This window comes from Salmo salar, chromosome ssa05 (genome assembly GCF_905237065.1).
Source record: "Salmo salar chromosome ssa05, Ssal_v3.1, whole genome shotgun sequence".
Taxonomy (NCBI): Eukaryota; Metazoa; Chordata; class Actinopteri; order Salmoniformes; family Salmonidae; genus Salmo; species Salmo salar.
In genome coordinates, this window is record NC_059446.1 from 62,073,238 (window position 1) to 62,100,811 (window position 27,574).

General features: G+C 41.2%; 2 protein-coding genes and 1 pseudogene across 3 annotated transcripts; all 3 read right to left on the reverse strand.

The window, feature by feature from the left end:
- Nucleotides 1–195: 195 nt before the first annotated feature.
- On the reverse strand, nt 196–10,561 carry LOC106605444 (ras-related and estrogen-regulated growth inhibitor-like protein; annotated as a pseudogene).
- A 982-nt stretch (nt 10,562–11,543) lies between these two features.
- LOC106605442 (transcription intermediary factor 1-alpha) lies at nt 11,544–21,434 on the reverse strand. Of its 2 annotated transcripts, none has more exons than XM_014201106.2 (15): nt 21,188–21,434; nt 20,916–21,105; nt 19,695–19,810; nt 19,427–19,562; nt 18,899–19,019; nt 18,538–18,654; nt 16,272–16,386; nt 15,983–16,129; nt 15,018–15,129; nt 13,147–14,726; nt 12,811–13,010; nt 12,576–12,678; nt 12,367–12,435; nt 12,062–12,196; nt 11,544–11,917 (listed from the first exon to the last, which is right to left on the reverse strand). In XM_014201106.2, the coding sequence occupies exons 2-15, from the start codon at nt 21,103–21,105 to the stop codon at nt 11,639–11,641; spliced, it is 3,420 nt and encodes a 1,139-aa protein (XP_014056581.1). In that variant the 5' UTR covers nt 21,188–21,434; the 3' UTR covers nt 11,544–11,638. The 2 variants fall into 2 exon arrangements, with proteins under 2 accessions (XP_014056581.1, XP_014056582.1); XM_014201107.2 differs by having other exon boundaries at nt 21,251–21,412.
- A 710-nt stretch (nt 21,435–22,144) lies between these two features.
- LOC106605440 (uncharacterized) lies at nt 22,145–26,462 on the reverse strand. Its single transcript, XM_045718502.1, has 3 exons — nt 26,343–26,462; nt 23,694–23,825; nt 22,145–22,761 (listed from the first exon to the last, which is right to left on the reverse strand). Exons 1-3 carry the CDS (start codon nt 26,454–26,456, stop codon nt 22,591–22,593), a joined length of 417 nt encoding a protein of 138 aa, XP_045574458.1. The 5' UTR covers nt 26,457–26,462; the 3' UTR covers nt 22,145–22,590.
- Between the last annotated feature and the right edge of the window lie 1,112 nt (nt 26,463–27,574).

The following is a 27,574-nucleotide window of genomic DNA, read 5'->3' on the forward strand; positions in this document are numbered from 1 at the left end:
TATTCAGCTCATACATGTACTTTCCCAGATTAACCCATTCCGGTTTCATGCATTGCATAAAGGTGAACATTACAACATATAACTTTTCCACAAGATTTATTACACAAAAATTAAATAGTTTTATCCACATTAATATATTCATTTATTTATTTACAATTCTCAAACAAACGTGTGCACAGGACATATAAGCATCAAGTCTGCTAGAACTTGTAGCATAGTTATATTACAAAGTTTAAAGTTGTCCGTTTTCAGATAAAGTATAATACTGAAATGTAATTGTTTGCTGTTTTGCATTGCAGATTATACACACATCAAGCCTTCAACATTTTACAAACTGAATGTACATTGTCACTGAAAAGAAATTCCCTAACAATTGGCAATGGGTAGGACTTCCATCAGATCAACAGTATTGTCAGACATCAGCTACTCCAGATTCCTGTTCATGCTTCACATTGAATACATATTGAGTGAAGGATGGCAGTGCACATGATTTCTCATACAGTTTATCTACAGTACTGTAAACCTACTTTTCAACTTCAAAAAGTAGAAGAAATTATTGAATGACTGCTTCCATCTGCAATTCAATCTTTCGTGTAACTCTACAAGATAACCAATTTCTCCTTTCTGAAAACCGTCCCAATTAAGTTCCCTCTCAAAACCTGTTGAAGTTGTTAGAACGCACCTGCTGTTGCACTACAACCTGCCATAGACAATTTTTCTCAATTACCAACGGTGTAGATACCTACATGTTCTGACTATCCAAATCCCATTGCGCATAATGTAGCCTATCCTGTGGTAGATTACTCTGCAGGTTTCTTCCCGAATACAGCTGACATGCTTCTCACTATACTTGTAATACCCGCAGCACCTTTCCGCAGAGCTCTTGACTCTTCGATAAGATCTATCAGTCCATGGAACACCAGCAAAACACCGTGGTATGTTTCATCTGCGGATATCTCGAAAAATACGCAGTCTTCCGAGAGAGCAAGGAGTCGGCCCTCCTCACTTGAGACTGTCCGTCGGTGCTGCAAATCTCGTTTGTTTCCAACAATAATGATAGGCGCTTTTGCAGACATCTTCCTACTGGCGTGGCGGATGCGCTGCACTTGTTGGCGCACTACCTCAAAACTGGAGCGGTCGCATATGCTGTATACAAGTATCACGTCGTCTGCCCATTAAAGCTGTTTCTCACTTATCGACTGTCCTAAAAACACAAAAACTTGAGGTATGAGTGTCTTGTTTCGCACACTTTGTACAAAATAATAAAATGCAGTACTACAGGATATATCTTAATGTAGCTCTTTATTAGCTAGCTACAACTGGCATGTTCACTTATCTCCAATAATGATCAACTGACCATGACCTAACCATCTGGGTGGTCTTAACCAATCATAGCACAGTATGATACGGTGGTAAAATGCATCCAATTATAATTCAGTATGTTTACACATATGAATATTACATCCCCCTTCTTTTAAAACAAAAGAAAAATGTTTTACATATTGTTAAAGTTGCGTCAGTTCGTTTCTGGTATCAGAACAAAATAGTCAGCACATAGTAACTTCTGATTTATCTGTACTTTAATTAATGCAAACATGTGTGTGGTAAATGTGTGGTTCGTATATATACGGTCTCTCTGTGACACCTCGCAGGGCAGACAGAGAAGAGAGCGACACATCCTATTGTTCTCTCTTATATACTGTGATAGTTCCCGCTCAATGCTGGCCTGTCAGAGGGAGGAGGAGTGTGGTTTAAACTTGCTCCTCCTATCGTCGGCGTGCAGGCTGGTCCCAGCCTCATGACGCACTTCCTGTCGCCGGTTGTAGTTCTTCTTCAGCAGTTGACTTATCCGTAGTTCATATACTTAATATTGTAGCATAGCTTCCCCGGTAATATTATATAAGTTATGCAAACAAATAGCCAGTTCAACCCTAACAATCCCCCTTTTCACACCCCTTGGGGTGTGAACATACTCCAATAAGAAATTTCAGGGAAATTTAAGAGTCCCCCTTTTGACACCCCCTAGGGTGTCACTCAACACAATTTGTATATCTCCATTTTAATGATTAGATGATTAGTAAAAAACCCTCACATCCTTCCGGCTACACCTCACTTGTACTAGGTTGACTACCAGTCACCCAGGAACTTCAAACCCTCACATCAGGAAAGACAAATAGTACACAGGATATATTCATAACATATTATTCAACACGTATAAAAAGAAAACTTTCTTGCGACAGTGGCTACACCTAACATGTGTGGGACAGACACTTTGTCCCAGAACGTAAAACCTTCTCATCCACCTGCCACTACATTCAATACATATGAATTTATTGTGCATACGCCTTATTCAAACACTTCCTCAACAGCAAAACAAGGATCGTCCTCTGACAGATCCATCTCTTGCCCAGAGCTGGATTTAGTGTTCTCCGGGGTCAATTCCATCAAAGGCATCATTCCGGTTGCTCTGACAACTTCTGTAAGAGACTTTCTTATGCAAGGGATTATACAGGCAGTACAACATATCAATAATAGGAACACCAGTACTAGGGTCAGAATTCCAGTAACCATCATAGATGTGTACTTGCCAAAAAAGATATTCATCCAATTTCCCTCGCCTACCCCTGCTACACCCTTCATCTCAGCAGATAGCTTGTCCAGTCCCAGTAGGACTTAAAATCATATCATTTCCATTACAATCCATCCGTTTTGCTAGATATTTCCCATACATTATAACACATCTATTTTTATTGGATTCAGAAATTTCACACAAATTCAAACTAATTCATGAATCCCAATAGTTGGTCTCATCTAACATGTGCTCCTCATATTTGAATGAATCCTCCACCTGGCTCGGCGGTAGGTACTTGTCGTCCCATTGGTCTGAACTTTGACTCGGTCCGTAGCTCACCATCTGTTCCGTTATCCATCTCTCTAGAGTTCTGGTGATTAAACCTCTCGCACACGGGACCAAGCAACAACCACACAACCCAAACACACTCATACAAGTGAAAGCAGCCCATAATACAGTTCCTACAACATTTTTCCATTTCCCAAACATGAGCTGTGTTATCAGAAATGTACGTACAGTAATTAACCTAATCATTCTACTTACACCCGTAACCTATCGAGAGTCAGTCTATTTTACCAGGTCATGAGGGAGGTGGCGGATAATTGGTCAGAGAACCTCTTTACTGCATCCCCGGTTTCATTCATGAATCTCTGTTGATTATAAAAGATGTCATTAATTCAATCCATATTTTTATTTATTGTCAACTACCAAAATAATGTAGTGTTGAAGCCTTCACATATTTGATTCATAACTTTGTATTCATCTGGAACCTCCCTGAGGATGCCAATAGCATCCATCTATTCAAAGCTATTTCCATCCTGGTCAAAACTCTTCCTGTGCCTTCTTTAGCCTCCTATAACTGGTCTCTGATAACTAATTCAAACTGGTTGGACCAATAGCCCCAGGGCGCAAGTTCCTAACCACCCTTTGTGGTCATTTCTGTCGTATGCGTCCTTTGCTGGTACTAGCCCACCCTTCATCAGTTATAGGTGCTATGGGGTTAAACATTTTCTCCTGTGCTTTCAAACCTAAGTCAGTCACATTAACGATTACCTTTCCAGCCATTAAAATCATCTTAGTTCTCGGTGCCATTCTTGTATCTATCACACTGGTGCTCATCAGGAGTTAAGGTGAACCTAGTTGGTTTGGCTAAGTACTTCAATCTGGCCAACCCCAATTCCTGTACAGCTGTCTGCTTCCCCAGGAAATTGTTTAATGTTTACCTAAAATTCTACATCTTGATCTTCTTTGATTCCTTATTCTGTATGTCACTCATCAGTGTATTATATAGTTTATCTTCTACTTCTTCTCAATGACAACGTTATCCTATGATTAGTACAGGAAGGTGGTGGATCTGAATGTATCAGAAAGGTTACCAAAACTATGATGCAGCTCAGAGTCTCTACTCTTCCCAAAAACCGCCAACCCTCTACTGCCCTTAGTCTCTCTGCTAGGTACCACCCCATACTCACACCTCTAGGAGCACACACAGTGATGAACGGTCGGGATAGGAAATCTTCGTTAAGGAGGTATCCCCCGGACCTTGTTGGTACTCGGTTCTTCTCCTAACTCTGTGTGTGATCAGCAGTGCTCATATGTGTACATACCTTCTTGCAGTGGATAACGTGGACCCAAGTGACTCTCTCAGCTTTTCTAATGGCAAAGGCAATGGTTTAACAGCACCTGGTATGGGCCTTCCCAACGGGACTGCTTCCAGTTTTTTCTCCTCAGGGACTGGATCCACACCCAGTCTCCTGATTGGATTGAGTGAATCACCTTCTCCTGTAATTCACCTGTTGGACACAAAATCTTGGACATACGGGTTTGGTTAACCAACAGTCTTCTCATGTGCTCTGCTAGTATTTCTTCAACTTCTATGTCTACGTGTTCTGGTCTCTCTAACTCTGGCATTCTATAGGCTCTACCTGATTAGCTAAAATGTCATCCATCATTTAAAGAGATGGATCCCCTTAACCCAGCTCTAGGGATGGTATCTTGTCCTAATATTCTAGCTACCATAATCATGTCCACCAAGTAAATTGGGAACGCTTCTACCCATTTGCTATACTTATCTGTTATTGTTAAACACCCCTTCTTCCCCTTAATTCGGAATAGTTCAAATAAGTCAATTTCCAAATGTTGGAATGGAAGTTCTACAACAAACAATTTGTTTAAGTAATTATCCTAACCTGTTCTATCGCCTGCTCTACCATACTCCCCCTATTTATACACGGCTCAAGCCATGTATCAATTTTGCTGCATATCTAGACAGTGTCTTTGGTAAGGTTAGTAAATTATCCTTATGTCAGCCCTTCTCTTGTAGGATTGCCCCCTTTCATTTTCCACATGTCCAATTCTCCCTGGGGCATTCATCCTTAGGTACCCTGTAACAGTTCTCTATCAAGTGTCCTATCTTCTTTAAGACTTAACAACTACTTTCAAAAAAATTATCATATCTTTTCCTAGCGAATTTTGCCAAACATACCTTAAAATCAAAACTAAAATACATGCTTATGGAGCCGATAGTCTCTCCATTAATTAATATCCTAACTAAACGAACCTAACTAAATTATCCTGCTATCTTCTATTCTTATGTCTTTTCTGTCTCTCCCAGTGTTATTTCTGTCCTCACCTGTTTATAATTTAACTATGCTGGTCGTCACTCACTAACCGTTATCTAATTCTTCTGTGTCACTTTTATCTTCTCTTCCTTGCTTATGCTCTCCTCCTTCTACTTCCAACCCATCAAGGTCTCAGCAGTGCAGGGGAGTACTAAATGTCTCATTGTCTTATTACATAGCTACTTAAATTTATCTCGATACCCTCAATGATCCTGGATCACCTACAGATGACATATATTCCTGTCTTGTTGACAAAAGTCTACTCTTATTAAACTTATTCAACAACAAAATATAATATTACTATTACATTAATTCCACAGTCTTGTTGTGTTAAATATCTTCCACTGAATACAACCACAGCTGACTTCCTAAGGGAAAATAAACTTGTCTAGATAATGTAAAAAGTACCCCTAATTATCAAACGATATTCACATAACATAATCAGATCAAAATGACTAATCTGAACTACTCCACAAAGAAAAATTATTTTACCCTATCGTCATTTTGTCTTCTCATTGGTTCAAATTATCAATTGTGTCTAAGAACTTTAACTCCATCATATTTATCAGTTCTCCAAATTTCCTTAAAGTCAGTATCACAAATGACCTTAAATTCACCATCCAAATGGCTTTTCATTGCGGCTGATCAGACCACAAAAGGAAAAGTCACCAGAGGGGTCAAAAGTCATACCCCCTTTTCAGAACCGTGTTTCTTACTACATTAGACAAATGAAGGCTAAGAACTTTATCCACATTTTGTATCCCCGATTCCCAGAACATTCCCTATCAAAAGAATTTCACGTGCTTAATTAAAACTCAGAAAACAAAACTTCAAAAATGCCATGTGTGTATACCCCTTTAAGATATCCTGTCCCTAGTAATTTTTCCCAAAGCGCTCCTTTTTCCATAAAATAACCACTTGGTCAGCATTTCCTCATACTACACCGATTCAAAAGCCCAAAAGTTGACTATAAACAAAACGTAATAATACTTATAATTTCATTGTATTCCCCCCAATCATTAGTTATAAACTTCCTCAATGGTTTTGTGTACTTTAATTGAACATACACTACCCTTGGATAAAATATTTTAATTCCAATCTATGAAACCCCATATTTTAACGTACTATTTGACTAATTTGACCCAAGATTGCTTAAAACGTTAAAACCCCTTCAGTTTATCTGCAAACCGGCCCATTCTGTTTGCTAGGAATACCCTGCCATTATGTGGGCATGTGGTGACATGTGTAAACTCCCATGCTTTTGTGAAGGATTCAAACTCATTTGATTTGTAACAGGGCCCATTGTCAGATATTAAAGTCTCTACAATGCCATGCCTGGCAAAGGCTGCTTTCAGCTTGTGTATCACAGCTGCAGATGTGGTGCTGTGAAGCTTGTCGAGTTCAAAGTATCTGCTGTAGTAGTCCACTGTTACGATGTAGTCCTCGTTGTTCCAGGTGAACAGATGGTTGCCACGACCTGCCAGGGTCGGTCTGGGATACAGTGAGGTAACATTGGCTCTTTGGTGTTTGAGGGGCGTCGTTCAAGACAGATGGCGCATTTACCAACAATGTCCTCTATTTGTCTGCACATTCCGGGCCAAAACAAAATGTCCCGTGCTCTCTGTTTGCACTTTTCCATGCCCATGTGTCCAGCATGGATCTTTGTCAAAATCTCTTCTCTGAGACTGGTAGGAATAATGATTTTCTCTGCTTTGAAAATGATTCCGTTGATTTGTGATAGTTCATCACGATGGTTCCAGAATTGTGAGACGCTCTGAGGGCATTTTCTCCTCTCCTCAGGCCATCCATCCTGTATGACTTTCCTCAGCTGTGTGAGTTGTGAGTCCTTTTCTGTTTCTGCTTGGATCTCCTTCAGTTTTGTGTAACCAACTGGTAAGTTGCTGTACACAGTGTGTACTTGCATGTCCATGCCTTCACTGAGGCTGCTGTCCTTGTAGGTAAGAAACTTCCTGGAGAGTGTGTCTGCGACAGGGACGGTGAGTGATTGTGAAGTCGTATTTTTGTAGTTGAAGGATCATTCTCTGTAGCCTTGGCGGGGCTGCGGCTAGTGGTTTCCTCATGATTGACTCAAGGGGCTTGTGGTCGGATTCCACAATGACTTGTCATCCATATACGTACTGATGGAAACGTTTACATCCGAACAGAATGGCGTAGAGCTCCTTTTCGATTTGAGCGTAGTTGATTTCACAGTCCGTGAGAGATTTGGAAGCGTAGCCGATGGGCTTTCCTTCTTGCAGTAGCACAGCACCTAGTCCATACTTCGACGCGTCCACTTGGAGTCTGAGCTCTTTGTTGGGGTCGTAGTAGGCAAGGATTGGTCCTGGTTCTCTCGTGATCAAGTCTTTCACACTCTGGAAAGCAATGTCGTGTTGCTTGTCCCAGAGAAACTCACTGGACTGCTTTAGCAGTTGACGCAGGGGTGCATTAGCATTGGAGAGGCTGGGTGCGAACTTGGCTAAGTAGTTGACCATGCCAAGCACTGTTTCCAGCTCTGCACGGTTCTTTGGTGGCTCCATTTCTTTTATGGCTGAGATCTTCTGTGGATCTGGCTTGATTCCATTCGCTGTGAGAAGATGTCCGAAGTAGCTGACCTCTGTAGCGCCGACTGTGCTCTTCTTGGGGTTAAGCCGGACTCCTCTCTCGCGGGACCTTTGCAGCATCGCGCTGAGGTTTCGGTCATGCTCCTCTTTGGTTCGACCATAAACAAGGATGTCGTCCACAATTGCCACAACTCCGTCGAGGCCTTCGTACACTTCGTCGATCTTTCACTAAAACTCGTCTTGGGCTGAGATAATCCCAAAAGGCAGGCGACGGAACCTGTAGCATCAAAACGGTGTGTTGAATGTTGTGAGCTTAGATGACTATTCTGTGAGCTTGATAGCCCAGTAGCCTGATCTAGCATCCATGACACTGAAGTAGTGTGCTCCCGCTAGCTTGTGCGTGATGCCATCTAGCGTCGGTAAAGGGTAATGGGGGCGTTTGATAGCCTTGTTCAAGTCTCTTGGGTCGAGACATATTCGGAGCTTGCCTGTGCGTGGTTTCTCCACCACCACTAACACGTTTACCCAGTCAGTCGGTTCTGTAACCTTGGTGACTATGTCAGATTACTCCATGCTCTCCAACTCTTTCTTCAGACGGGCATGGAGAGCAAGGGGGACCTTTCTCGGTGGGTAGACCACAGGGGTTGCGTCTGGGTCAAGGTCAATGGTACATTCTCCTGGGAATAATCCTATTCCTGTAAAGACATCAGCAAACTCCTCCAGTACATTTTCTGTCTCTACTGGTGCTGTTACTGATAAAACTAGCTTGATGAGGTTCATGTCTAAACATGCTTTAAGACCAGGTGCTCTAGTGTCAACAACGTAAAAGTCCAAAATCATGTCACTTTCCTTGTATTTGCATTTGAAAGTGCATGTGCCTTTTACTGGGAGCTGTTCACCACCATAACCAGTCAGTCTGGGCATGGTGGGCTGTAGCTCGCACTCAGATGTCAAGCTGTGGTACTTATTCAGAGGAATGTTTACTTGTGCACCAGTGTCTAGTTTGAACTTTAGCTCTGTGCCTTGTGTTCCTATCTCAATGTCAGCAAAGGCTTGCTCTGTCTCTGATATTTGACTTTTCTGTGTCACTGAATCAATAAACAGTTCATCAGCGTTTGACTCTTTGATTGACATTTCATCTTCACTCACTGCGTTTACTGTTTTTCCATGGTAAGCTCTGCACACTTCTGCAAAGTGATTCCATTTACCACATTTAGTACGCTGTTTGCCTTTACCTGGGCAATTTCCTTGCTCGCCATGCACTTTGTATCCACATGTTTTGGGGCGTTTTGAGTCTGTGTCGCCCTGTTTTGGAGTTATGTCTCTCTCCGTTCTAAACAGAGCCTGTGCTAGCTCGTGAGATCTGGCTATGTCGATAGCTTTGTCCAGCGTTAGCTCAGACCCAACATTCAAAATGTCTCTCTCACACGCGGTGAGTGTATTCCAAATACAATACGGTCCCTAACCATCTCATCCTTGTTTGCATAATCACAGTCTTTCACAAGCAGACGCAGCTCAGTCACAAACTGTTCAAAAGACTCTCTAGCTCCCTGTACTTTCTCATGGAATTTGTACCTAGCAAAAATCGTATTGGTCTTCGGCACAACATATGCTTCAAAACGATCGTAGTATGTTTTCAGTACCTTTGATTCAGCCTCGGTAAGTGTCCATGTGTTGTAAATATCTCTCCTTTTTCACCGATCCAGAGGAGCAGGTAGCTGCACTTTTCCTCTTCTCTTTCCTTCAGAGGACCCTTGAACATTAGATCCACATGCTGTTTGTACTTATACCATGCATCAAGTAAGTTTGTAGACTCCCAGTCCATTCGAGGTGAAGGAACTCCAGAAAAATCCATCTTTTAAGACCTTTTACTCTGACACCATGTCTTGTTTTGCACGCTTTGTACAAAATAATAAAATGCAGCACTACAGGATATTTCTTAACTTAGCTCTTTATTAGCTAGCTACAACTGGCATGTTCACTTATCTCCAACCATGATCAACTGACCATGACCTAACCATCTGGGTGGTCTTAACCAATCATAGCACAGCATGATACGGCGGTAAAATGCATCCAATTATAATTCAGTATATTTACACATATGAATATTACAATGAGTTGTCACTATGGTTTGATGACAAATTGGCAAATGCGTAATGATGAATGGCGACATTTGGGTAGTCCAAGAGTGTTTACCTGTGGGTAGAGCGAGTCCCATATGTTGAAGGATATTTCCCTCCCGTCAATTGTGTCAATATGACTGTAAATTGATTCTGACGGAGAAACATATTAATTAAATCAAAAACATCATAATGTATTAAATGGTCGGCATTACGCACAATATGTATGCACTCATTGGGCAAGCTTACCTATTTCACCGTACTCGCCTATAAATCTTCTGGTAATAAATCGGACGGTGAGCGCTGGAAAAGACAAAAAGTTGTGTACAGTTTAATCAACATGCATTTTAATGGCTTGTACAAACTTTGAGTGTACATCGTCACTGAAAATAAATTCCCTAACAATATGCAATTCTTAGACCTTACGTCAGATCAACAGTATTGTCAGATGGCAGATACTTGAATGCCTTTTGAGTGAAGGATGGCAGAGCACATAACTCGTTAACTGTTGAAAACACCTCTCTGGGAACATTGCAAGGTGCATATTAAACACAAAGACAAGTTCACATTCTTACCTGATTTCCCTACATTTTCAGCCCCAAGTAATAAGATATTAGCTTCCACTTTTTGCTGAGTTTCAACTGTCTTGCTGCAGTGGTGTGAGCTGGGTTTGACCTGGACAACCATTTGGACTGGATTATGCTTCAAAATGCTCTTTTCATTACCCTATTTTTATATAGGGTACTGTGCAGTGACTAGAAATATATAGTTTGCAAGAGCTGGAGGATAGTTGGAGCCATTTATAAACCAATGAGAAGATAGCCTGTTTAGTTACAGTCTTCCCTGTGGCTCAGTTGGTAGAGCATGGTGTTTGCAACACCAGGGTTGTGGGTTCGATTCCCATGGGGGGGCCAGTACAAAAAAATGCATGAAATGAAATGTATGCATTCATTACTGTAAGTTCCACTGAATAAGAGCGTCTGCTAAAAGACTAAAATGTAGTTAAGTGTGCTGGGTCACAACTCTGATTCATTTGATAAGGCTGACTGTATTGCCTATGTGTGAGTTGATAATAGAGCTCATAGTTATGCGATCATGATTGCTAGTTTTGTGATAATTTAATTAACTGTTTCAGGTTGGTTAAAATCTTCAACATTTTTCATTACTTTGATCAATTGGTAAATCCCCTCTACACAAACTACTGAAAATATGAACATATCAGAGAAATGTGAATCACTAACCAAATCATTTTATAAACATTTTGATCATTTAAACTGCTTTAACTCTGGGAGGGCAAATGTGTGCATTGCACACACCATTGACAGTTAATATCACTGATTCCTCAGAGTGTGTACTAATTGATCAGTTAGGGGAAAATCAAAAACAACCAGGAATGCACCCCTCGAGGACAGTCAGAAGTTGTTCACCCCTGATCAGTGTGCTTTTACTCAGGCGCCATCTGGTGGCGTTGTATCAGCATCGCCAAGAACACTGGTTGAATCTTTGGCTGCCTTATGCTCATGCTGTGCACCTTTCATCTAGGCCAACTTTATTTAGTACGTTTGAAACACAGGCATACATGTAATATTTGATATACTAGTGTACAGTACAAAAGGCTACAGTATTGCATAGTTGTTACAGATGTGCAAAAACAAAGTCACACACACAATCCCTTTTGTATTTAATTTAATGAAACAAAGTACAATGTCAGTTGTATATAATTGACTAACAGCATTTCTGAGACTCCACTTCAATGGCCATTATTCAGTCTGCATCTTTTTTCATTTTTTTCAAATTAGTTTCATTTTCATCTGTTTCAACTCTGACCTGGGAGTGATGTTTCTTAGCTTTTGGTACTTTGGTCATATTCAGCAACTCCTGCATCCTCTTCAGAGACTCTGCAGCTGTTGGTTCCTCATGTTCCCCCGTTTCAGTCCAGCTGCTGTTAGGGTGGCTGAGGAGGGAGGGATGGAGACCTGTCCCAAACACTTCACCTAACTTCCTCTGAAAGCTGCCCCGTAGCTTGACAACCAACTCCTGGTCCTTTGAGATTATAAAAAATGCACATTCAATGTAATTTGTCTGGTATTTTTGTCTGTAAATTCTCAGGTAATTTGGTAAGTTTAGAAAATGCTTTCAGTAATGACATTTTTACTATATAAATTACATTTTAAAAGATGTGACAACCTTTGAGTTCATCAACATGGTGTCGAATAGGACCCAGACGTCAGAGACAAATTCGGAGGGGGTACGGTAAGGGGGTGATCGATGTTGTAGCAGCCTTCCATGTATGGAGTCAAGACATATTGAATCTGAGGGGGGCTGAAGAGACAAAAGTATGAGAGCTCTTATTAGAAATGTGCTAAATAATAGCAACAGATAAGATTATTTACAAATATCACTAATGCCATTGAGTTACAATATGCCATTTTGGTCAGGACAGAGTAATCATAAAAAAATAACATGGTTTTAATATATATTTTCATACACACCTCAGCCATGCTGCAAAGGATGTTTCTGTCATTCTCACACCTTAGAAAGAGTAGGAGATGCTCACATTTCTGTTAGCAAAGAAAGTAACAAGATCTGGTTAATGCCAGCATTGAATCTAAGAAGTTACAGGTCCAAAAGTTCAATTTAAAAATGCTATCCAACTCAGCAGGAGGATCCAAATTCAAATCCACAACGGGGTGAATCTTACCCTCTGGTCTGCTAGGCTGAGGCACATAGTCCTGTGCCTGTCATCACTGTAGGGGTCTGTGGTGTCGGCCAGGTCCTGACAAAGTGAACACTTCCATTCCTCCCTACCAGAGAGGGAAACAGACAGCACACAGCTTTAACACAAGGAACTCAGACTAGAGTATTCCCTCCATATCAACTCCACCAAACTGGAACTTTACACAGAAACTACTACTGTAAATCTTTAGGGAGATTACCAGAAGGAAGGACCAATGGGTGGGATATGACAATCTTGGTGGTAGCCCCTGCCACACTCCACACAGAATAGCGAACCGCCAACAGTGTGGCAGGCCGCACAGGTCACATACTGGAGCAGTGGGGGACTCTCTGGGGAAGACAGGGCCTTGGTCCAGAGGAGGCTGTCTGACTCTGGTGGTGTGATGTCATTGCCATGGGACTGCAACAACAGCGGAGGGGATAGATCATCATCACTATCTTACTAAGCTAAAAAGGACAATGTGAAGTGCTTTATCACTAACCTTAACCCAGACTTTAAATCAAGAACAAAACATGTAGTGTAGCAACATGCTTACCTGTTGGTCTTCTGCAATCTCTTGCAGAATAATCTCATCTTTGCTGGCCCCTTGGACAAGCAGGAACTGAGGAAGAGCGCATCCAGGAGTGGGGGTGGAGATGGGTAGCCGAAACATCAAGACCCTGGGTTGCCAGTACCTTGAGTTGTTAACATTGTTGCCATTGGTCAAGCTCGGTGGCTCGGTGGTATTGGGTTGCCTGGTTGGCATTTCAGTGGCCACCACCGAACCTGTCGTGGTGGGGTTTGGAGAGGGGCCCTCCACCGAACCTGTCCTGGTGGGGTTTAGAGAGGGGCCCTCCACCGAACCTGTCCTGGTGGGGCTTGGAGAGGGGCCCTCCAGTAGCACTCTAATGCGTGTTGGCAGCTCAGTTCTCCAGTTATTCACATGCCGATGAAGTGACCCGATAGCCTTAGCGTCCTCATGTTGTTGGTCATAAGCTATCTTTTTATTGTTGTGGGGGGCAGTATGGGTCCTACCCACAGAATAGGGTTTACTGTTAGGGTCCATGGCAGTTTCTTCTTTGGGGTGGTGGGTGTGGGTTAAGACACTGTGAGAGAGATGATTAGAGGTCCTCTCAGTAGACAAAGTCCCTGTGAACGGCAGATCTAAAGAAGTACTGTCCGAGCAGGCAGCTGCCTTTCCATCACCCCAGGCTGACAGGACCTCCAACTCCATAGCACTGTCTGCCTCTGTGTCAGTCTCCAATTCAGTGACAGTAGAGGTAGGCTCATTCTCCCTGGCCTGAGAGTTTGGGTTAGGGTCTGCCAGACCAGTAGGAGGTAGGCTTCTATCACAGGGTGAGTCTGCTAGGGCTTTAACCGGGAGGACAGGGATGGGGTTTACAGAGGGAGGCTGATGGAGGATCCACAGTAGCTGCGATTCTGGAAAGTTCCTATTCTGATGCTGAGCTACGGCTGCAGGAGAGGAGGAGCCAGAAGGTGGGAGGCAGATCTCTACAGGTGAGTATGAGTGGAACGTCCAGGACTTTCCATCCTTACCTCTCCGAGATCGTCCAGGTCCAGGTGGAGGAGTTGCCTTGAACATACCATAAAGTCTAGGTGTGGCTTCGAACAGTGGTTGGAGAGATGGGGAGGTTGGAGGCTGAACAGGGGATAGCTGGACATGGTTTGTGGGGACCAACGCTGATTGAACATGAAGTGCAGGGACAAGTGATGGCTGGGCAGGGTTTGATGGAAGACAGAATGGTGGATTATGTATATTCAGGGAGGGGTGAGATGGTGCTAGTGTAGATGGGCAGGGCTGGGGTGTCACAGGATGGCTCAATGGAAGGTTTGAAGGGGTGTGGACAGGCAGGGAGCGATAAGGAGGAGGCTCACGGGAGGTGGAGGGCTGGGAAGTTGAGGGCTGACTGAGGGGGTTGGATGGGGCAGTGTAAGAGGGGCGTGGGGGCTGGAAGACATGGTTATGTGGAGGGGGAACAGAATGGATGGGCATGTTAGGAGCACTGGAAGAAGTCTGGCCAGAGGGAGCATTGGGTCTTTCTTGGTTTTCCAGGGGGTTGTTGTCTTGACTAACATGTGATTGGGCAAAGGGAACAATATCACCCAAAAGTTTACCTGGAAAAAAGGAAGAAAAATAATACTATTGTAGGAGCGATGATATAAATGCGATGGTCAAGACCAAACAGTCTCAAGCTTGCGTCCTGGGGTCCCATTCCCAATGAAAAAAATCCTTGGGTCGATTTTGGCATGTTATTTTAACAACACTAAAATGGGCAATACTGGACTACCACATCGTTATGTGGTAATCAATGCTAAAACAATTTTTTCCTGATTTAATCTAAGGATTTTGTTAAGATCCAAGCCAGCAAAGCCTACATGAATATGAGATTGAGTATCTTGACTTACCAAAGGAAGCTATTTGTTTCTTGAAGTCATCAGTAATCACCAGCTGCAACTTAAGCATGGTCCCCGGGGGCTCAGTACTCTGAGTCAAGAGATGCTGTAACTGGGATCCAATCTGTGGAGTGAGAAGAGCATGTGTCCATAGGGTTGTTGTGCATGTGTGTTGATGTGGTAATGTTTGTGACGCAGAATTGGGGGCAATTTGGAATTTCTGAATTTTATTCAATTTCGAACAATACAATTGAATTTGCCACATCCCACAGAAAGCAACATTTGAATTTGAATTGAAGGAAGTAACATTTAATTCAAACCAATTGAACTAAGACATAAAACATGAAAGTATCATTCATTTGACAAATATTTTATCAAAAAGTATATGACTCTTATGTATGCAAAGAATACACACATACCATTTCAAATATTAGTTTGATTATAACTCAAATATGTCATTTTCTTTGTCATGTAGATTATTCCCTTCCATACTACAGTGTTTGACCTAATGCATTCTGGGAAATGTATTCTGATATTTAAAAACATTAAGGGAATGATGAATTATTATAGAAAACCCACAACATGATCTTAGAATATTTCCAGACCACAGTAATACTTTTAAATGGTTTTAGGAGAATGAGTTTTAAAAATGAAAATGTTCAACCTTATGCTACATGGTATTGGTAACCATACATTATCTCAAAATAAACATTTCTATGGTGATTTGTTGAAAAAATAAGCCATTTGAATTCTACTTCCTTTCATTCAAATTCAATTCAAATTCTGCTTCCTGTGTGGTGTGGCCAATCCAAGTTCAATACAAATTCAAGAATTTCAATTAAAGAGAAATTCGCAACTCAATTCAGAATGAAGTGTCTTTGGGGTGAGATGGGGGATAAGGCACTCTCATATAAGCCAAAAGAAAAACAAAGAAATGTGTGAGCAGCTTTGTACACGCAGAACAAGTGGATTCCTACCTTCCCTTTGCAGGAGAGCAGGGCAAAGTTGTCCTCCACATTCAGGGCTTTCTCAGCAAAGTCAGCAACATACTCCTGCCTCTGCCCCAGTCTGTTTAGTGCACTCCGTCTCGTCTCGATCCCTGCCACCTCGGCATTACACATTGTCTGGGTGGACACAAGCAAGCATTTTATCAACTCAAGAGTAAAATCACATACACGCACGAATACACGCACGCACGCATGCGCACACACACACACACCTTCTTTAGCTTTCATGCATTGTGTTAGTCTTGTATAGCTGAAATACCTCTATGTTGCTGTAGAGCGACATGGCTCTCGATTTCAAGAGTTGAACAGTGGCAAGAAGCATTCTCTTCAGGCTCTCCCTCAGCTTTGACTTGAGTTGTGTTATGTCTAGCAATCTGCGAGTGGGAGAGAACATGTGGGTCTTTCCATGAAATTAATGGCTTTTGCGTCCCTTTGATATATATACAGTACCAGTCAAAAGTTTGGACACAGATACTCATTCAAAGGTTTCTTTATTTGTACTATTTTATACATTGTAGAATAATAGTGAAGACATCATGGAATCATGTAGTAACCAAAAAATTGTTAAACAAATCAAAATATATTTCAGATTCTTCAAAGTAGCCACCCTTTGCCTTGAGGACAGTGTCATGACGTGGCCCTTTCTGGGTGTAGATCGTGCCCCCACCCCACCCTCTCTCTCTCGCCTGAACCCAGGTTTTGTTATCTCAGGTCATAAATTCCTGGCAGAGACTCTCTCCCCCAGGTCATGTAGAAAGAGAGGGAGAGAGCACAGAGAGAGAACAAAGGACTTCACTTGGCCAAACTCCTAAATCCCCAAAATGGGAGAATTAAACAATATCTCTACTTTTGAGAATGTGGGAAGGGTCCGTGGACACTTAAGGGACAGTTATGACGAGCGTGTTTTATTTGGTGATCTTGTGAAGGACAGCAACTGTATCTCTTAAAGTGTACATTTCCCAGCTGTCAGGTTTACATCTAAATATTGTGAAACGTATGTGATTAAACATGAAACTATTTGTGAAAAGATTAAATGTAATGTTAACCTTCTAAATGAGCGTATTGATTTTCATATAGAGATTAACGAGTCAGTGGCCACGCCCACGTGAGCATAGACATTACGTCAGGGTCATGGACCGCCCTTTTATACTGAAATGCATAAAACCCACTCCTGATGAAATTCAAACCCCGGTGTAAGCCAAGGTTGCAAATGGTTGAATTTCTAAGACCAAAACATGCCGGGTGACGCTGGTGTGTGAAGTGGTTTAAACTACAACTCTACCAAAGGACAAGACTATACCACGTGGAGCATTGGCTACACGGCTGGAAATGGTTAAACTCTGAGACTATCGATCCCTACAGAATAAGAGCAAATCTTAGACTCGAATTACTAGTCTGCAGCTAGAAATTACGTAAACCTAGGACGAGAATACAGACACCCGCCGAAGCAGCTATTCTATAAGAACATTTCTGGATGGTACTCTGAAGTATCCATTCTAACCACCTACAACCACGAAAGACTGTGACTTCAATGAAAGTTAACCAGAGACTCTGATGAACCCTACAGGACGATCGAGGATTCCAACAGAGAAGACAACAACGACATACGGGCGTAAATATGAATTGCAATTTATTTTGGAATGAGCGGTCGTTAATGTAAAGTATTAGCAATTTCTATGAGTGTAGTAATCCTCTATGAGTTCCCTGCTCTTCAACTGCACAACCCTTTCTTTTGTCTACCAAGCCGTCATATCGGCTTTGCCCTCTAGGGGCTTTTTCTTTCTATCATTGTTAGCAACCCAATGTATAATATCTACTGTTTGTTTTCATGTATTTCTGTGACTTGATTAGTTAGTAAATAAATAATGAAGCCAATTTGTATATCGCTTATTCATAATTTAAGCTAGGGTTCGTGCAGATAACCAAGAATTTTACAATGTTCAGATGAGACTGATAGAAGGTAACAATTAATAATGATTAATAATTGACTGCTATTGATATAAAATATCTTCAAATCTTTAAGAGAGTGTATTTGGGAGATAATCGCTCTATATAAATTAATGCTTCCGTGGTGCCCCAGGTTATTAATCTTTTAATTGTTGCATGGTTTAATTCAATCACGTAATCAATTAAACGTTAGGTAATCGATTTGATAAAATAGCATGTCATATAATTTAATCATAGTAAAGACACGACAACAGCTTTGCGCACTCTTAGCATTCTCTGAACCAGCTTCAAGAGGTAGTCACCTGGAATGCATTTCAATTAAAAGGTGTGCCTTGTTAAAAAAGTTCATTTGTGGAATTTCTTTCCTTATTAGTGCGTTTGAGCCAATAGATTGTGTTGTGACAAGGTAGGCGTGGTATACAGAAGGTATTTTACCAAATAGGGCGATCAAGTCCAAATGATGTCAAGAACAGCTCAAATAAGAAAATAATTCAAGGCATACTTGAATTCAAGGCACACTTAACCAGCATGGCTACCAATATTGTAATTTCATTCCAGTGTAATTGACTAGTTATTACCTGCCATCCATGTCCAGGAGGCTCTGCTTCACTGCAACTCTCTGCTGTCTCACTCTCTGCACCAGGGACTGAAGCTGCTCTTTCTGGCTGACCATCGCCTCATGGAGGAACTGGAAACTGCATGGGAATGGAAGAGGAGACTCAGGAGAAGGGACTTCGGCCCTGTTGAAATGCTTAAAGAATCCATCTTGTCCTCCTCTCTTCCTTGAAGTAATCACGTGACTTATTTTTTACCTATCGAATTGTGTTTTAGTGATTACTTCAAGGTAGGTAAGGATGCTTCTTCTACAGTATTTGAACTAGGGCCAACCTCACATTCCATGATACTGTGACTGTATTTACAATATGCCAGGAAACTTACCTGTGGTTCCTGTGATCCATTAGTTGGCAGTCTCGACAGGTCAGCTGATCGCAGGTCAAACAGAAGAGCTTGATTGGCTCATGTTTGTGTGTGGAACAAAACACTGTGGGGGCGGAGACTCCTGCAGGGGAATACAATGATGATACATTCTAGTATATGAACATGCTATTTTAGTGTCCTGGTATTATCAACAAGTGTTTGATGGCTGTGTCTGGCTCAGTCTGACCTCTAAGTCAATGTTTGGGAGGCCCAGGTCTTTTGTGTGTGTGTGTGTGTGTGTGTGTGTGTGTGTGTGTGTGTGTGTGTGTGTGCGTGTAGTGACCAGATAATAAAATATAACTTGAATATTACAAAGTGTTTGCATAAGATGGTATGATGGTTGTAAAATTCTTTGAGCAGATAAGATATGTCTGTGGATAATTTCATCAAATTCTACATGAGTAGAAGTCTCTGAAAAGAACAGCCATAGTGCTCAATAGCATGGTATTGAGGGTATATAATTCCGGATGATGATTTTCTAGGGCAGACCTGTTGGGGGTTGGAGCCGGATAGTGTGGTCCTTCGTCACCTTCACTCTCCTGTGTGCAGATACACACTCCGAACACAGCGCCTCTCCACACTCCACACACCAGCCACTTGCCACGAACCCCTCACAACAGGTACACTGCAGTCACAGACGTGATGATGGAATGCACTGAATTTGTAAAGGCATTCACTCACAGGCTATGGGAACAGGACTATCATTGACTGAGTTAATATTATTACGTTATTCATATTAACCCACAAAGTGTCTCACCTGGACATTACCAGTCCAGAGTTCGTTGGAAGAATTCTTAATTAAGAGATTATCTTTGACTTCCAGAATATTAAATGGCAGGTCACAGGACGGACATGCTGGAGAGATAGAGAGATCTGGAGAGAGAGAGAGAGAAATAGACTATTGTTGTAATGTTTCCCTTCTCAGTGTTTCCTGTCTAAAACACTGTGTGATTGTCTTGTGGGTTTCTCTGAATAGTCTTTGGCCTCTCCCCTAGATAATGATACGGTGACCTTGGAATTATAAGGTTCTATCTGCCAAAAGTCTAGTTATGAGATATTGAGCATTCTCATATGTGGATCTGGGTTGAGTAAAACGGTTCTATCTGGCACTGAATTATAAGATTCATTTAATTTCAAAAGAAAAGTAAAGCCATGTAATCGTTAAATAAAGAGTATCCCCTCCATCCTTCAAACCACATAAATATATTCATTCATGTTCACCATATATTTGTTAAAGCAATAGTTCACTAAAATGACAAATACACCATGGATAACTACTAGCAACCTGGCTAAAGCTTAGCTCTGGATGAGTTAACTGGTATATTGTTCTTGTTATCCATGCAATCTGGTAAGTTTGTATTTTCAGTGAAATACTCTTTCAATATCAATATAGAACAAGATTTAAAAAAAAAACATGCTCCAAGGTACCTGTATTTACTTATTTTTGCCATAAAGAGCAGAAGTTGTGGCCAGGCATTATTCTACAAAAGTGGTGAAACAAATCGAAATAATTGGAAAAGTGCGTCAGAACCCATGATATGAATAATCAAGGACATGGAACTATTGGTTTTATTAAAATGTATAGTTTTAAGATATGGAGAGTCCCAGATCTCATAACTGTTTTGTGATGTCTTCCCCTTTCATGACATCACTTTACAATATATTTTATTGGAAACCCGGCATTGTATAATTGAATTGCAAATATAACCTTATAAAACCAAGTTCAAAGCAAAGCTGTTTGTGCAAATAAAACTTCCTATTTTTTTCCGTCGTAAATGTACTTTTTCCAATAACCTGAGGTCTCGCATGTGAAGACCATCTAAAGAGCTGTGAAGGACACCAACTAAAGTCAAGAACAACTAACTAGCTATGTGAATAACTCATTTTTGACCAAAATGTCAGATAGAACAGTCCTTATTCCAAGGGCTCGATACAGTAAATTCACCAAACCCATGTGTTCAACAAAAGTGCTTCATACCTTTCTGCAACCCTGGATTGTCTGGGGGCAGGCATGCTTGACAAATAGAGTGCAAACAGGGAAGAAGTTGGGGATATCGCTCATGGTTTAAAGTTAACCCACAGAGGACACAATTTCCATAGGTTCCCGATTCTTTTACTACGTTCGGCCCAAACGGAGAGTCACCGCCGCTTTGCCCGCCATGGTTCATCTGTGTGGAAGAGTCATTCCGGGATAAATAGCTTTTAATGAGAGAAAAACGAGACTGTATGCATATTTAAGGCGAGACTTACCTCTATTGGTGATTGTTCGCACGCAAATGAGAATAAAAACCGTTAAACTGTTTTTGTATTTACCTTGCGCAGGTTCTAAACCAGGGCAGGCTACTCCGGATATTCTTTCAGACTAAAAAAACATTGTAACGGAAGAAGTTTGAGCATAGTTTGGTCAAAGATATTCCAGCTAGGCAGAAACTGCTTCTCCCGATCACGACGGTTGCATTAGGCAAGATCCATGGCGACGTTGGCTAGCATAACTCATGCGCAGAATCACGTAAACATTGGTATTGCGCCGAACTGCGCACGCACTGCTTCCATAGAAATTCGTTTTTGACGAAAATGTGACAGTTTGTCACTTTCACGAGGTTGGAGTTAGAAATTGTTCAACAACTTAAGTCATTGGCTCCAATTTAGGTGTGCCTTTAGAGAAAATGAACAACTAAGGAAGGATGTTTTACTCTCATTGGACTTGTTCGAAGTCGCAGCAGACTGTGCAGGCGACCGCCGACTGACTGATCTACAAATCACCTTCCATCATAAATAACTACTCTTTATTATTTTTTAGATCAGTCCATTTAGCCACGATACATTACAGTTTTGATCCTATCGAGCACGGCCCATTGACTTCTCAAACCCAAAGGCCAGGCCTGGTCTGCTTGGTCTGTTTAGCAAGCCTTCCCGGAAGTCTCGCAATGTTGCACCTCTGGGTTTAGAAACTCTCTGGTTCGGTTGCTTTGAGCGAGACGTTGCCGCATAACCACAGATCTAGGATCAGATTACCCTACCTCTAATTCTGACATTAGCTCGAGGAATGACATATTATCAGATCCAGAGTCAGTAGGTGGAGTCAAACCTACATAAAGGAGTATAGTGTTGTTGTGTATTCTAGAGTTGGTAGCTTCCATGATATAGGCCTAGCCTATAGCCTATACTTATGATAGAAAAAAAACATGAATAACACAAAACAGGTAACAAATTTAAAAGTTTTATTCAACAAGTAATACAATTATCATGAACATAACACACTTACTATGTTTCATTTCTAGTAATTTTTGTATTTGACATGTTGGTTTTAATAAGTCTGACAATGTAAATAATGAAAACATAAATAGCATGCTATTATCCATAAGAACTGACATAACAATGAAGTTGAAATAATAATGTTGGGTAATTGCAGATGGAATAGAAGACTATAATGTAAACCTTTCATTTAACCATCCAATAGGCCTACAACTTTATTAACCCTCTCTGTGGCAGACACATAACAACCAGGTGTGAACAGCCAGGGAGGAGGAGTTAGGGAGTTAGAATACTAGGATGGGGTGGGTGGAGGGGCCCAGGTTAAAGTGTGATTTTCTGGGTGGTGTAAACTGTTCCCTTAAGTGGTAGGCTTCCCAAGATAATGTTTGACCAGCTCCTCACTGTAGAATACAGTTACACTTGATTGTCTTCTCCTGGCTCCTCTGTCCATATTGAATGGTGGCCAGTGTCTGGACTAAGTTCCAAAAGTTCTCAAAGGAGACCCCCCTTCCATCCTTCACTCCAATCTGCTGCAGCAGCTGGCTCAAGCCTTGTTCATCTCCTGCTGTCTATTAGAAAGGGTATAAAGTTATAAAGTCCAAAAGTTATGGGTGGAGTTACAAAGTTGTCTGTCAGAAGTATTACAATGTAAATGTACTTTTAATCCGTCTGGCAGCATATTTCAAGACTTGGCATATGAGGGTGCAGTGGGATACCCGATGGGTTGGACAATACTTTTCTTGTCAATCATCTTGAAAAAACATACACTTAAAAACTGGAAATCAACCAATCCTTCATCGTTAACACAATGTTGAAAGTGTGTGGGCGACAGAGAAATAAAATGGTAAAGTTTCAGGCCATGTGGCAGAGAGTGATGCGAGCGCTGGAGATGGGGGCATGAGCATGTCGGTCTGGGCAGGTGTGATGTAGTTGACGTTTGTGTGATGTTGTCGTTTGTATGTTTTGTTTAAAAATATATATATATATTGAAAAAAATGGTTGAAAAATATAACATAATTTACAGTCCATATTTAAATAGAGCCATCCAAACACCCCATCAATCCACCCTCCATGAATTTGTAATGGCTGGATCGATGTAAGCATGTAATTACGCAATATATCCAGTTGAACTACGTGGAGCCACAACCTAATTCCAATCCTCTCAGATCCACAAGGGGGAGGCAACACACAGCCTGATGGGAGAGATTAGACTGCTAAGGGATCATTTTGGGATTGCACTTCTATTTATTCAGAGGTTGCCATGGAAGGGAAGAATTTATCAATCAAAATGAGGGACCTCTCCCTGGCCCAATACTTCAAATGCATTCTTCCTTCATCCTTTCTTTGGGATAAAAATGTATAGAACATGGCTGGATAGGTTTAAGCCAGGGTTAAACTACACAGATTTCCTGAATTCAGTGATGTCAGATCAGTGATTACCGCAAGGAAGGAAGGAACATATTGGAATGGAGTCATACTTTACTGTGTGGGTTCATATTACCTTGTCAAGGGTGGGTAGCTGTGTGGAGACCAGGGTCTGGAACTCCTCTGTGGTTAGTGTGGGGGCATTGTTGGCTGCAGCACCATGGAACTGACTTACCAGGGTGTTCAACGCCAACTCCAGATCTGAGTACTTGTGGTGTGTGAGAGAGAATAACACATAAAGATTAAGAGCAGATCTGAAGGAAAGGAAAGATCTTTAATAGTGTATGACAGATAAATTGTACTATGCATAACACAACATAATCATGAGTGTAAGTTACTCATTTGCAATCACATTATGATCAGGAATCTGGTAGTAAAACATATATGCGTCACACACACTACTGTTAGGACAATGTTTACCCAAGAACAATACCACGATGTGTTAAGCCTCAGGGCTAGTCATGAACATTGTTGAGGGCTTGTCGCTTGACACACCCTTATGATAAAATGACCTGTACTTTGAAGCATTTGAATGGAGTTCCCCAGTTGTAATTAGTTAAACCGCTATTACACAGCAGACAGATTGTGACATTTCCTAATTTATTTGATATTTCAGAAAATGTTGATTTATCTGCCACAATATCTGCATCATCATGTGGAAAAAAATGAATGGCAGAATCTCAAATTCAGAAAGAATTGGTACAATTCCAAAATTCAATTGAGGGTGGATTGTATAGGATTCTGAAGTGTTTAATTTGTTTACATATACACTGAGTGTTTAAAACATTAGGAACACGTGCTCTTTCCATGAGACTGACCAGGTGAAAGCTATGGTCCCTTATTGATGTCACCTGTTAAAACCTCTTGAGGATCGGACACTTTTTTCAATTTCCACCTAAAATGACATACCCAAATCTAACTGCCTGTAGCAAGGATATGCATATTCTTGATACCATTTGAAAGGAAACCCTTTAAGTTTGTGGAAATGTGAAATTAATGTAGGAGAATATAACACATTAGATCTGGTCAAAGATAATACAAAGAAAAAAACATGCAGTTTTTTTTCTATTTTTTTCCATCATCTTTGAAATGCAAAAGAAAAGCCACAATGTATTACTCCAGTTTAGGCGTAATTTAGATTTTGGCCATTAGATGGCAGCAGTGTATGTATAAAGTTTTTAGACTGATCCAATGAACCATTGCATTTCTGTTAAAAATGTTGCATCAAGTCTGCCCAAATGTGCCTAATTGGTTTATTAATACATTTTCAAGTTCACAACTGTGCACTCTCCTCAAACAATAGCATGGTATTATTTCACTGTAATAGCTACTGTAAATTGGACAGTGCAGTTAGATTAACAGGAATTTAAGCTTTCTGCCCATATCAGATATGCCTATGCCCTGGGAAATGTTCTTGTTACTTACAACCTTACGCTAATCACATTAGAGCACATTAGCTCAACTGTCCCGCGGAGGTTAAATCTACTTTAATTAGTGTATATGATGGGGAGGAGACAGGTTAAAGAAGGATTTTAAAGCCTTGGGACAATTGAGACATGGATTGTGTATGTGTGCCATTGAGAGGGTGAATGGGCAATTCAAATGATTTAAGTGTATGTAGTAGGTGCCAGGCATACCGGTTTAAGTGTGTCAAGAACAACAATGCTGCTGGGTTTTTCACACTCAACAGTTTCCGTGTGCATCAAGAATGGTCCACCACCCAAAAGGACATCCAGCCAACTTGACACAACTCAGGGAAGAATTGGAGTCAATATGGGCCAGCATCAATGTGGAATTATTTCGACACCATGTAGAGCCCATGCCCCGATGAATTGAGGCTGTTCTGAGGGCAAAAGGGGGTGCTCCTAATGTTTTGTACACCTAGTGTATATTTAAGCAGAATTGTATTAAACTAATGATTGAATGAATCAGTCAGTCATTCATTTAACAATCCCACTCATGCGTTGTAGCACCCCCTGTCAGTCTGCACTGGCAGCTCTCACAGATTTACCTTCTGGGTGTTAGCCAAAGCTCTAGAACGTTATTCCTATTCATCTCGGGTAGCCTTTTGTAATATATTGCATATCCATAGCTGAACTTTGGGCTCATTAAATCCCACTGTACTGCACCTATTATATGTGTGAGGCGTCAACGTTTACTATCAATGGTGGCTAGAAACCAATTTTCAATGCAATAAATTCAGATATCATTCAAATTGCCACGCAAAATTATACACGATCCTCCTTAACAAAAAAGCGTATCGAAACTGTGCATGCAATGGATCCCATTCCAACGTTTCCGTAGAAAGGGATGCGTGAACCTAATTGATTCCCCGTGCTTTCTATTACTCTGCGCCGACTGTCGAGGCACAGGGCACTCAACTGCTCCAAAATATCTGGCACCCAGATTGCGCATTCCGTCTCAAAATGAAATCCACAAAACCAGTGAGCATAATGTAGGCTAATGATATACTCTGGTAAAACAGAAAAATTGGTTTCGATTTGTTAACCTCTAACATGTTACCGCTTTATCGTACATCATGCGCTGATGTCCGTTTGCACGAAAGTCCCATAGGTGAGAGCCGGCGCCCTAGCTAATAAACTTGATTACAGTGTCCTGTGCGTTTGAATCACAAATTCAAAATATCAAAATAATAAACAGATAATTAATGACTTAAAGATTCTTAATGGCAAGAAAACAACTCTTACAAGGTGATATATCATACCTTGGTCGCCATTGAGTCCGTTTTGGTCTGTCCAGTCAAGAGCAAACTTTTCTTGTCAGCGTTCCATTGCCATCCTGGCATCCCCCCCACCCCACCCCACCCCCACCCCGTCATCAGACAAGGAATGGGGAGGAGAAACACCGAAATTGAACACTGGGACTGTATAATGAACTGAGGGTGGAAACATGAGACGTGTGCTTGTGTGTTGTTATTCAGTTTACTTATTTATTGTACTTTTTAATTCAAACTTTGTGGGCGTTTACCACCCCATTTACAAAGTCATAGTGTCCTTATCTGTTTCCAAATTTCCACAGAGACACACAAATATGAATATCACAAAACAGTCTTTGACCAACATTATAAAATGTAAATCTTAAATCATGTATTTATTCTCTTAAAATGGTCCTAAAATGGTTAATCCACAATCCATGACATCAGCTTGTACTATTCATTTTTTTTAAAATAACTCTAAGGTCATTGGCCCTATAGCATCTAAGGTTATCGTCAGTTTGATTATAAATGAACCGCTGGAGTGCAGGTGATTCACGCAGTGCATTCCAATGTTACTAAATCATAAATGGGGGGAATTTAACCAAAACCAAAGCTCATTTACATTCTAGATTTGGAGAACACTTCAAATGCATCTAATAATTCACTATGAAGTTCCCCTATTTTTATCGCACTTACATATGGAAAATAAATGGGCTAATGCTTTGATAACATGGAAAACATGTATTTTAATGCTAAATGAAATTTATATAACTTAGAAAGTCATTTGCTCATCCCTATTAGCATCTGTAGCCTCTTTATCACAGACTGCAGTGTTCTGAGCTGAGCACAATTAGTTCCTTCTGAATGTAAGTGGAGCTGGTTGGTTTTAAGGTGGTCATCCCTGAGAAAGTTGCGGTTGTGAGTTGTGGTCAAGGCTGTGGACTGTGACTGTTCTCAGGGACTGAGAGTGGTCAATCCGGCCAGAGGTGATAGAGTGAAACGAGGCGTCACTGTATGAAGTGTCACTCTTGCACCCTTGGGTCTCCAGCCCCACCGTCACACAGACGGCCGAGAGGGACAATGTTGAGTTGGGGTTGTGGTTATAGTCATGGTCACTAGGCTCAGAGTGGTCCTGTTGTGAATAGTCTTGGTAAGTCATATCTGGCTCGCTGGGGATGACAGGCAGAGATAATGAATGCTCAATTAAATGTCAGATCATGTTAATTCTGATGGTAATGATA